An 11,822-nucleotide genomic window follows, 5' to 3' on the forward strand; every position below is an offset into this window, starting at 1 on the left:
CCATCTCTAAAAGTTTGTTTTTTCTGGTTGAGGATTGCCTTTATGTCGCTTGTGATCCATGGCTTGTTTTTGGGGAAACAGCGAACAGTCTTTGCAGGTATGACTGTGTCTCTACAGAAGCTGGTGTATTCAGTAAAACATCAACCTGTCTGTCAGTGTTCATACTGTCCTCATCTGTTTCTAGGAGAACATTCCAGTCTGTTGATTCAAAGCAGTCCCTTAGAGCTTCACTAGCTTGAGGATTCCATCTTCTGATTTGGACTTTAGTTGCAGGCTGTCTCAGCACACAAGGTTTGTAACAGGTCTGCAGATAAACCAGGTTATGATCTGACCTGCCCAGTGGTGGTAAGGCAGTAGATCTGTAAGCGTCTTTGACATTGGCATACAGCAGGTCTGGGGTTTTATTCTCTCTGGTAGGGAAGTTAACAAACTGTGTAAATCCAGTCAGGTGAGAGGAGAGGCTGACATGATTGAAATCTCCTGATATTATTACAAGTGCCTCAGGATGTTGAGTCTGTATCCTAGCAACAGTATCATGCAACACATCACATGGAACCAAGTCAGTTGCTTTGGGTGGAATGTATACAAGTTTTGTTATGATGTGACTGAACTCCCTTGGGACATAATATGGCCGAAGTCCAACTGCCAACAGTTCAATATCTGGACAACACAACTTCTCCTTAACCGTTATGTGTGAGGAGTTACACCATCTCTGGTTAACAAATAAAGCCAGACCTCCTCCTTTCTTCTGGCCACTAGCTTTAGCATCTCTGTCTGACCTTATGAGGGTGAAGCCAGGTGGATCCACAGTTGAGTCTGAGTTGTTTTTGATTCAAACAGATCTCAGTAAAACACAGGAGACTGCATTTACAGTATGTTTCGTCAGTCGTCACCAATGTCTCCAGCTCCTCACTTTTGTTTGGCAAAGAGTTGACGTTTCCCATGATGACTGATGGAAGAAAGGGCTTGTATCTCCATTATCTAGCCTTCACCTTTGCACCAGCACTGCAACCACGAAAACACCTCAAGATGTCCACTGGAATTGGATGTTGCAGTCCAGATTTGTTCTGTCTCAATGAAAAAAGCTCCTCTCCCCAATAAACTCTTCTCCCAGCAGAAACCTCCATCAGCAGCCGACAAAAATATCAAAAAAATGCAGCAAAAATTTAAAACCGTTAAGAGATGCCAAACTTTGCAGCCACTTTCACAGGCGCAGGTTCCAGAATACAACAAAAACACAGCTTCATCTTCACTGCCCCTCTCCTCCCCATTACACAGAGTTAGAGCTAGGTGTAGTGCTCACCTGGGAGTGTGTGTGTGTGTGTGTGTGTGTGTGTGTGTGTGTGTGTGTGTGTGTGTGTGTGTGTGTGTGTGTGTGTGTGTGTGTGTGTGTGTGTGTGTGTGTGTGTGTGTGTGTGTAACTTACATAAATCTCAGTGTGTGTTTGTTCTTCTCCACCAGCAGCTCGGTCATGTCCTCAGCATTCACCTGAGGGGGGAGCTGTTGTTTCTGCTGGAGCCTCAAAAGTTCAACCATCAGTCCGATCTGACCAACAAATAAAACATTTTATGTCTTTCAGCTTCTGTGAAAGACAGTGTTAATGAGATTTTACCTGCTGCTTTCTTCTAGTGTGAACATGAAACTATATCTGGCCTTACCTGAGACTGACAAGAGGCCATGTGCCAGCAGGTCTGCACGGTCTTCTCATACATTGGTGTGTCAAACAGCATCTGTGAAGGAAACATAGTGTGTTTGAAAAGTTTGAACTATACTTGAAAATATTTACAGATTAACTCTATTAACAAAAATCTCTCACATACCCTGATGGGGCTGTAGATGCCACAGGTTCCTTCAGTAAACTCCATGAATATTTCAATGCCGTGTATCTCAATACAGAACAGGTTTAAGCGTTGATGCAACAAGTAAAGCTTCACAACGATTTGAAGCTCAGTGTTGAAGTGGAGAGTCCTCAAGCAGAGTTGATCTTCAGAGTGTGTTCAGGTTGAAGAGTGAGTGAAGTCTGCAGAGATTCTCACTGCTGAGTCTCTGCTATCATCATTCTAGAACTCTTGAGTGGCATTGTTTGTATTTGAGTCAAAGGTCACCTGGTTGATTAGTAATTAATGAAGCACTTCATGAAAAGTGGAAAGGTTTACAGATGTAACTTTAATTTAAAATGCACATCCTACTTTTATGGAATAAAACATGAAATAAAAAGACAGAATACCAGTCCAGGGCTATGGTGCGTGTTAATTTGAGGTCATGGCTCTCCAAAATGACAAATCTAGATAATCTGACAGAAGGTAATCTGACAAAAGCTATGATTAACAAGGAGTACAGAATGACTTTTTCTTTCAGAAACCAACACTAGTGTAACAGCATGCCTTTCATACACATTTGTTAATTTCAAAATTAGTTTTTAGCACTTTAATCTTTCTTTTATGTTCACTTTCATGTTTTAAATGATATATGATCAGAATAAACATTTAGAGGTCAAATTACGTTGCGGCTAAGTGGTTGAATTTCACTTCAACCTGCCTAAATCACTGTAATAAACTATTCGTGCTGATATAATTAATTCCAGCATGTTCTCCTATACTGTGTTTGACCTTGGTCAATAGTAGTGACAAATCTCTATTTAAAATTAAAAATATATATATTTTTTGGTTCTCATATTTCCTAGTTCAGCCAACCAAGGAGTCTGCAGGCTAATAGACCACTTTGCTGCAGTTCACCGAACATTCTTCTGCCATTCTGTGCATCATTTCTACACTGCTGCATTACACAGCATGTTTCCATGTTTGCTGTGCTGTAATTTGATTTGGCACATATTACCAACATGCACCATGGAAGCCCAGCATCAGTTGAAATAATTTTCCATTTTCAAATTAAATATTGACACAGAGATCCTGTTCATCCTGTACATTGCAGTTTAAGACGGTGTATGGAGTCCTGAAAGAGCCTGTCATGCCAGAACTTTGATTTAACATTGCATACTGACACCGAATTGATTATTACATCTTGTTTAAAGCCAACTTGAATTAGATAGGAATGCAGGTGCTCACATTCCCATTGCTGCCTATGACACTGTTTTTGTCAGTGTAAAAAGGCCCAAACTTGACAAAAAGGGCTAATGTTTGTTGAATCAAACATTAATTATCAGATGGACATGTAACTTTTATTGATTTTTTTCGTTTTTAGATTTAAATACATGTTCTCTACACGTTTTGAAACGTTCAGCACTATTGTGTTTATCATTCTGAACCTGATCAGCATCTGAATGCCTCAAGGAGCTGATGCTGCCTTTACTGGCTGCTCGTTTGCTTATACTAAGAGTCATAGCAATAAATCAGTCACCGGCTAATGGTTATGCATGTTCAAGTAAATAAGTCAGGCAAACAAAAATATAAACAAATCAACAAGAATGGACAAAATGAAACTTAGTGTACTGACCACGAGTCCTTATGCAAGAGGTAGACTATTTATTTATTTACTGAGTGATGCGCTTCATATATTTAGATTAAATGTTGATGTCTACAGCTACTTCACTCTAATCCTAAATTGTTTGTTGAGGATTCAATTATTTTTGTGTTTATTGACGTTCTTCTGCTAAAGCTGAAATTCCTCAGTCTGATAGATACTCACACAAAACAAAATATTTAGTAACTTTAATGGAAAATACAAATACAATAACATTTTGGAAGACGCAAAAACAAATGTCTCAGTACGAGACCTATACATGGATGGAGTCTGTTTTAGCTTTGCTCGCCTTAAACGGCAGCGTCACAGAATTAGAACTATACATAATGCCTGAATTATCGCATTTCCGATTGACATGAACGCATCAGAGCCTCGGTTAACACTTCCTCCCAGCAGCTCGCTTTTGCAGCCATTTTGATTTGGAGCCGCATCGCCGGAGAGAGGCTGTCTGGAAAAGGTGGGAATTATGTTACTGAAAGCACAGCGTCGGTGGGAAGCCTTTTCAAACCTCCCCGTTGGCACGTAGTTTAAATGTAAAAGCACATTTGTTCGGCTGTTAAATAACGGCGCTATTATCTGCTAGCTTTCAGACCTAGCTTAGCTCAGGCTAGCTCACGTTAGCTCGGTTTAGCTTCCTTAGCTCATAAACGCATGACCCGAGGAAGCTTTACAGGTTGGAATTTCGCCAGTCCTAAATGTATTTTTGGTATCTTACGTCCGTAATGGCACAAGAACCCATACTACATAACGTGTGCGTCCTCCATTAAAAGGTAAGAATGGTCTCAGGCTTTCTCGAGCTAACGTACAGCTAGCCGGTGACCTGAAGGTAACGTTAGCACTTCTATTAAAGCTGAAGCTCGCTATTTTCTGGCCATCAGTCGAGTGCAATTTCTGGCGCATAGTCTGCAGCACGTCAGCGGAAGACACGCCGAGAGTGCAAACTAAAAGTGAAATGTCGATTGTTTGCATGTTTTAGGTGTGAATCCAGAGAGGAGTGATGTGGGACCAGGGAGGACAGCCCTGGCCACAGTGGCCTTTGAGCCAGCAGCAGTGGATGCAGTCTTTCCAGCACCAGCAAGATCCAGGTCAGTGAATGATGCATCAAGACATTATTCCTCAAAAGAAATAAGGGTCTCTCAGTCTTTCTTGCATATCTACCTGCTGCTGAAACAGGATTGATAGCTAGTCTGAATACACTGTTGTCATCTGATGTGTGCTGTATTTTAAATGTGTGGATGTACTCTGACTTTGTGCAGGTCAAGTGGACTGGGCTGCCCTGGCACAGGCATGGATCGCCCAAAAGGAGTCGACGGGAGCAGAGCAGCACAGTATCCAGCCCAATGGCCAGGACATCCCAGGCATTGAAGCTGTCGGACAGAGTAACCATGGTGCCTTCCAGGGTGACCCAGCATTTGGCAGAATGTGGCAGCCAGGTACACAATCGAACCTTTCACAGGACAAGCTGACAGCCAAGTGTTTAAGGCTGATGCTGTCCTTAGTGAGCCTCAACTGACAGCACCTTCACAGCTAGTCATTCCCTTGTTGTTTTTGCCCACAAATCATGTCTCTCCATTTTTTACTATCATAGGAAAAAATGATAAAAATGCAATCTTAAAATTACCTTGAGTTGTGGATGGTTTTGTTGCTTTTTTGACTTTGAGTGTTTTTTCACATTTTTGGCACAGGTGGTACATCTTTTCTGCTGTTAATAAAACCTTGTTATCTATTGAAAGAGTATAATTTGTCATTTTGACCTGTTCCAATTTAAACCAAATCCCCTTCAGACTGATGTTGAGCATTTTACGTTGAAATGTCTTTTGTCTACTAACTACTTTGTGATTAACAGAATGGGGAATGCATGGCCAGCCGCCTCCCCCTCCACCCCCTGAACAGGCCTGGATCCCTCCAGGGTCAGGACCAATGGATGTGGTGAACCCCAGTGAGGACAGCAACAGCCAGGACAGCGTGGAGTTCAACTCTGAAGCCCACCATGGGGTTTACCCCCAGAACAGCCATGGGTATGGGGCACAGCCCGACAGCTACGCCATGGCCCCCATGGCCATGAACCAGTTTGATTATCAGGTATGCAGATGCTACAGTAGAAACTGTTGAAGCGTTTCAGTTTTAGTGTGACACGAAGGAGCAATCCATAGAAAGTGTGCCGGGTCCAAGCATCTAGGTGTGTCAGTCATTGCTTTCGCGATGCTGTGCAGAGGAAGTTGTTGGCTTGTTGAGGATCCAGCATGGTTTGGTATTGTTTTAGTTGCTGATTTTTATTTACTTACATTTCCCTGGTTAGACCAGACAGACTTTCTGGTCCAGGCAGGAGTGAAGGATGAATGTCAGCTAGCATGCTTTGGGGATAGACATCAACAACCCCACACTCAGTTGATTGCCAGAATCAGAGGAATTTTTGATGCTTTGAACTACCTCTAACTTTCAGTTTGTGCTATCTCTCCACAGCATGGAGCGGCTTCCTCCTTTGCCCCCACACCTGCAGGCTTCCACTCTCCATACTGGCAGGGTCCTCCTCAGAACAGACGAGATACCAGACCGCCTGGGTTCAGAGACAGGCCCAGATCCCCGATCCAGCTACCAGTCAAACCAGAGGCCCCAGCTCCACTGGGTGAGTGACAATATCTGCAGGTCTTCAAAGTCTAAAAAGGGATTGAATGCAGCGCCTGTGGAAGCTATTAAAAAGTTTATTTCTGCAAGTTGTAAATGTTTTCTCTTTCTTGCTCTTTGCTTACTTTTTTCTGTTTGTCCATTCGTCAATCATGAACTGTAGTGACAAAAGTCTTTGTTTTTCAGGTAAACTCAGCAAATCTTTAGCATATTTGCTTGGAAAAACACCTGACACAAGTAATAGATAATCAAAATTGTCAATTCAAAGTCTCAAAAGAATTAATCATTTTTTTCTGTTACTCCAGATCATATTAATTGGAAGCATTGTATATTTAGGAATGATTATGTGCAGAAGGAAACGTATGTACTAAGTAACTGTGGTGTGTTTTTCTTTGCTGGAATTACAACAGTAAGGTGACAATGGAGAAATTTTAAGTGGTGTTAACAGTGTTGCTGGGAAAAAGTAATAATTGAATTGAATTACTTTTATTTATTTAATTTTCCAAAAAACCACCTATCATCCTTTCTGTTCCTTTGCCATTCTGTGGATGATGTTTCCATGAGACCAACCGGACGTTATATTCTGTGTGATTCTTAAAAAGCCAGGAGAAGTCTTACATGTAATGAAGCAGAGCTCGTAAAAACATTGAGTGCATTTTCATTTAACTAAGCCAGCAAATTAAGATGAAGCCTGCTCGAGTTCCATGGATGTATGCTGTTCTGTTCGTGTGCTGAATCTCACAGAGGGGCAGTTTTTTTTTTTTTTTAGCTACTTTTGTTTCTGTGTTTTGTGCAGAAAGCTGTAGTGAGGATAAAGAAATCAATATGTTTTTACAAGCCATTTTCAGCAAGTGTGAAGGTTCAGAAGGGGTGGATGTAGCTTGAAAAGGATTTGAGTATGTGGATAATTCATTTTGACCTTTAATTTCACCTTTAGATGCTGTAAAAAGACGCACGCTGCCTGCATGGATCCGAGAAGGTCTCGAAAAGATGGACCGGGAGAAGCAGAAGAAGCTGGAGCGAGAGCGAATGGAGAAGGAGAGAGCAGAAATGGTAAAAGACGATGGCAAAGAGCACGAGCCAGACGAGGAAGGTGATGGGCCACGAGTGCCCCGCAAGAGTAAATTTGTAAGCACATTATTTCTGTCCTTGACTGCAGAATGGTTCCTTTGACAAACAGGTTACTCTGTGCATGCCGTGTGAACTCTTTTTCTCTGGCATATAAATCCGGTGTGGTTCAGTGATTGCCTTTACAAATGCACACTTTGCTCTTTGAAACTCAGTCTCTGCCTTTTATTTTCTTCAGGACAGTGATGATGAGGGGAATGATGATAATGATGAAGCTGAAAAGATTTCCATTAAGAAGGAGTTTTCTGTCAGGAGCCCTTCACCTCCTGTGGAAGACAGTGAACCAGAGATGACTGAAGAGGAAAAGGAATTCCAGCTGGTCAGTTTGACTATTCACATCAGATCAAGTGCAGACAGACTGCTGGAGATAATGTGACGTTTCTCTGTAGGATTCATTGAAAATTTTGGAATGTTTGTGTTTACTTTCCGTTTTTTGTAGATGATCATCACAAAAACTCTTCTGACAGAGATCCTTCTCGAGGTTACTAACGAAGAGATTCTGCACGTAGCCAGAGAGACTCACAGGAAAGCCACTCGAGGTCTGCTCTTGTCTTTTCCAGTTATTGCATCATCTATGCTTGTCTTCAAGACATAGTTAAATCTGGAGAGAATCCATGATGTGCATAATAATCTCTTTGAATTAGTGTTATGCCCTGTAAGCTAGGGCGATTGAGCTGGAAACATGGGAGTATGTCTCGTATGTATTTTAAACCATTCTCTGCTAATGCATCAGAAGGAAAGAGCAGAGACAGGTTTTTCACAAACAGTATTTGGAGATCTGTTCATCATGGTACTGAAGGTCCTGCTGAACGGCTGTAAGGCTGAATTAAGTCTCAGCACTGAGTGTGGCCAGCACTCACCTGTAGATAGACGTGAGCTCCTCCATTGAAGTGACTGTGCATTAGTACAGATTGGTTCTGCTCCTCCTGTCCGACTGTTTGACTTGGATTGTGTGACAGAAGTATGTTTGTTAACCCTCTCTCTTTTCTCCATTTTTTTTTTTCATTTTTTATTTTTTTTTCTCTTGTTACCAATGGCAGCTCTTGTGAATAGTGCTTTATCTGTGACCCCCTTCTCTAGCGACTCTTGCCTTTGAGAAAATGGCAGTATGTGTTTTAACATGTTGTTCCTGTTGTTGATGTGAATCAAAGCTCCTGCAAAACAGCTGGCACAGTCAAGTGCACTGGCTTCTCTGACTGGTCTCAGTGAGTATCCCTTTTTCTGTCACTGGGGGGGGAGGGGAGGGAAATATATATCATTTCTAATACATGGTGGAGTGTTAGTAGCAACGTCGGAAAAGCTGTTGGCACAAGACATGACATCCAGATACGTTACCCAGTTTTTAAGAGTAACTAAGGCAGAAGTGGCCTTTGATTTTGCACTTTAATATTAGAAGCATGCTCTCGAATACTAAGTATTTACAGGAGTGTTTGAAGTGTTTAAGGGCTACATGTATAGTCTTTGTTTTTAAGAGGTTTGTTAGTATGAAATACAAGTTACACAGAATTAACCGCCTTTCATGGGGACCTTGGGTTGGGATTGAGGGGTTTCTTGAGTGGAACCTGATTGTGAGACTGCATCTTGGGACTTTCCAACACTCAACAAGCTGGGGGCTCTGTTGTGGCAGGCGGGCTGGGTGACTATGGTTCAGATGAGAGTGAGGATGAGGATGGCCGCAGCATTCGAGGATCCGAATCCTCCGACACAGATGAGGAAGAGTTACGCCACCGCATCCGGGAGAAACAGGATGCTTTCCGCCGCAAAGAGCGGGAGATGCAGCAGCTGCAGGAAAAACAAGCACAAGAGGCTCTGCTTGCACGCGGTAAGACTTGAAGTTTTGTCAGTGATTTGTTATTTTTTTAGTAAAAACAAACAAGTACACATTGAAATGCCTGAAATCAAAATATTTTTCCCTATTTTTGTTGCTCAGTGTAATTTGACTATTTTTTTATTGTTTCAAATATAAGTCATAGCTCCAACAAAGAAAGGTGCTGACCCTGGTTATTGTGTTGTAAATATAATGATAATTAGGGTCCGAGCACCGACGGTGCCGAGGACCCTATTGAAACCCTAGGGTTTATTTATCATTCTTTGTCAGCCTCGAAATTGGCCTTTTTGACCCCCTAAACATATATGAAAACGTGTGAAAATCGCCCCACACATCAGGGCCAGCAAAAGTTTTGATATTTTAGGGGAATGGCACACGTGCGTGCCAAAATGGCTCAACAGCGCCCCCTAGAAAACTAAGAAAATTCAGCCCCCGGACAGGGTTTCACTTAGAGCCACGAAATTCGGTACGCATATCTAACTCGTTAGTATTATTATTAAATATAGACCTTTACAGATTGATGCAAATTCTTACAACATTACCTTGAGTTGAAGCATTAATGCTGCTTGCAACAGCGCCACACTAGAACATAATTCAGAGTTGGAGATGGTACTTATAGAAAGCTTAAGCAGTGTGTTCCTGATGTGTCTTGGCTTTTCTTTAACCTGAATCTTTGTCTGTTTATACAGAAGAGATGGCGAAGGAGAGATTGAGCAGAGAAAGGGGGGAATATGAAGAGGGTCAGTTGGAAAATCCACACAAACAGGAAGTAAAAGAGAGGGAGGCAGAGCCCTTAGTAGATAGGCGTAGGTCTCGTAGTGAGAGGGAAGGTAGTGAGGGCAAGCACTCAGGCAGAGGGAAGGAGCGATCAGGGAGAGGTGGAAGCGATTCCCCAGCCAACGGTCGGAGCAGCTCCCGCTCCACCTCAAGCCACAGCAGCAGTCATTCGTCTTCCTCATCTTCATCTTCCTCAGCATCTTCTCGCAGTTCCTCTCGATCCTCTTCCCCACGAAGGAAGAGGAGGCGTAGTCGCTCTTCATCCCACAAGGCCCGTCGGCGCAGCCGAAGCCACAGCTCCCACAGACATCGTAGTGAGAAGGGCAGGGACAGGAGGAGGAGCAGCGCAGAGCGATCAGGTCGCCACAAGAAAGACCGCAGTGATTCCAGGGAGCACAGGAGTCGCAGGAGTAGATCCAGATCCAGAGAGAGAGACCGAGACAGAGGCAGGGCTAGAGCCAGAGACAGCCGTAGTCGTAGCAGAGAGCGAGAGAGGGAGAAAGAAAGGGAAAAAGAGAGGAAAAGGAGTCGAGAGCGCAGAGACAGCAGTCACAACCGTAGCAGTAAACACAAACAAAAGGCCTCTAGCAAAGACAGAGAAAGGAGGAGGGAAAGGAGTCGTAGTCATGAGAAAGACAAGAAAAAGAAGGATAAAGATAGAGAAAAAGAGACAGATAAGAAGAAAGAAAAGCCAAAGCCCAGAGAAAAAGAAAGGGAAAAGGAAAAAGGAAGCTCTGTAGTTGCAGAGGAGAATGGCAAATCAAAGAAAAGGAAAGAAAGCGATTCCTACACAGACTCCCAGAGTGACAAGCGCTCTCGACACGATAGTAAAGCCAGTAAGAAGGGCTCTGCCAAAGCTAGCAAGAGACACTCAGACTCTGACTCGAGTAGATCCCCTAGCCCTGAAGTTAGCAAGGAAAAGAAATCTAAGAAAACCAAACGTAGTCGCTCAAGGTCGACGGAAAAATCTCACAAGTCTGGTAAGAAGGCAAGCCGCAAACACAAGTCTAAGTCGCGATCAAGGTAGTATTCGTTTTTTCCCTCTTTTTTTACCTACTCTGTTCTTATTGTATGTCTTATTGTGATTTTCTCTGGAGTCCTTTAATTGACCTATTTTCAGTAACTAAACAAAGAATGTTTACTGTTGTTAAAGTGTATTGTCAAAGGGAGCTGCATGTTCTTAACTGTGAAGACAAGTCTGATGCAATAAAGGGTTCTAATCCTTCATGACACTTTGATCTGCCAAATGCAAATTAACAATGAATGAATTTCTAACAAAATTCATTAAAGCTTCATAATCCTTCTTTTACCTTACTGGAGCAGAGGCCTCTGTTTTATCACACATAGTTAAAATGTGAAACTGCCTCCTGTCTAAAGTAGAGAGAAAATGTCTCAATGCCAAAGATAACCAAATAAATACATATGTGGCTTTTGCACTATGCTTTGTAGGGTGGACTGCTTCTCCAGAATGTGCAGAATGCTAGTTTTTATGGAAGTTACATGCATAATTTCATACTGTGAACGTGTGCTTGATGGGGGGGCACTTGTGCATGTTTGTGTCTTGTAGTCTGCACTGTAAAGTGTGATTAGTGCAGGATTAATGTTGTGTCCATGCCTCTCTTTCAGGTCAGCATCCCCCTCCCGTCGTAGCAGACGCTGAGGAGCACAGTTAACATCCTGATCTGTGCACGTTACCATTTTAAATTCCATGAGTTGAGCAGGCTTGTCTCATTATAGAGGCAGTTGTGTAGGTGAAACCTCCCTCATTCATTTCTTTTATTGTATATATGTTGTTATTTTTAAAGTGTGACTGAAGAACAAGACATTTTGAATGGTAGGAGTTTTCATTGGTATCGTTACGCAGAGTTTAATAAGACACTAAAAACTCAAGTTGTATCATTTTAAATAAAAAAAAAAACCAGGATTAACTTTTTTTTTTTCAAACGCTGTTGTAAAAATGTCCAATAAAACTGTTTGTTCCTTG

General features: G+C 42.3%; 1 protein-coding gene across 2 annotated transcripts; it reads left to right on the plus strand.

Annotated features, from left to right (window-relative positions):
* The first annotated feature begins 3,814 nt into the window (after window positions 1-3,814).
* Window positions 3,815-11,822, plus strand: pnisr (PNN-interacting serine/arginine-rich protein). Of its 2 annotated transcripts, XM_022204849.2 has the most exons (12): window positions 3,815-3,937; window positions 4,457-4,565; window positions 4,737-4,913; window positions 5,327-5,562; window positions 5,944-6,106; window positions 7,043-7,233; window positions 7,412-7,552; window positions 7,673-7,772; window positions 8,385-8,438; window positions 8,861-9,055; window positions 9,751-10,861; window positions 11,465-11,822. In XM_022204849.2, the coding sequence occupies exons 2-12, from the start codon at window positions 4,478-4,480 to the stop codon at window positions 11,496-11,498; spliced, it is 2,490 nt and encodes an 829-aa protein (XP_022060541.1). In that variant the 5' UTR covers window positions 3,815-3,937; window positions 4,457-4,477; the 3' UTR covers window positions 11,499-11,822. The 2 variants fall into 2 exon arrangements, with proteins under 2 accessions (XP_022060541.1, XP_022060550.1); XM_022204858.2 differs by lacking the exons at window positions 7,412-7,552; window positions 7,673-7,772; window positions 8,385-8,438; ... (1 more) ...; window positions 9,751-10,861; window positions 11,465-11,822 and having other exon boundaries at window positions 5,327-5,498; window positions 7,043-7,192.

This window comes from Acanthochromis polyacanthus, chromosome 12, assembly GCF_021347895.1.
Source record: "Acanthochromis polyacanthus isolate Apoly-LR-REF ecotype Palm Island chromosome 12, KAUST_Apoly_ChrSc, whole genome shotgun sequence".
NCBI lineage: Eukaryota > Metazoa > Chordata > Actinopteri > Pomacentridae > Acanthochromis > Acanthochromis polyacanthus.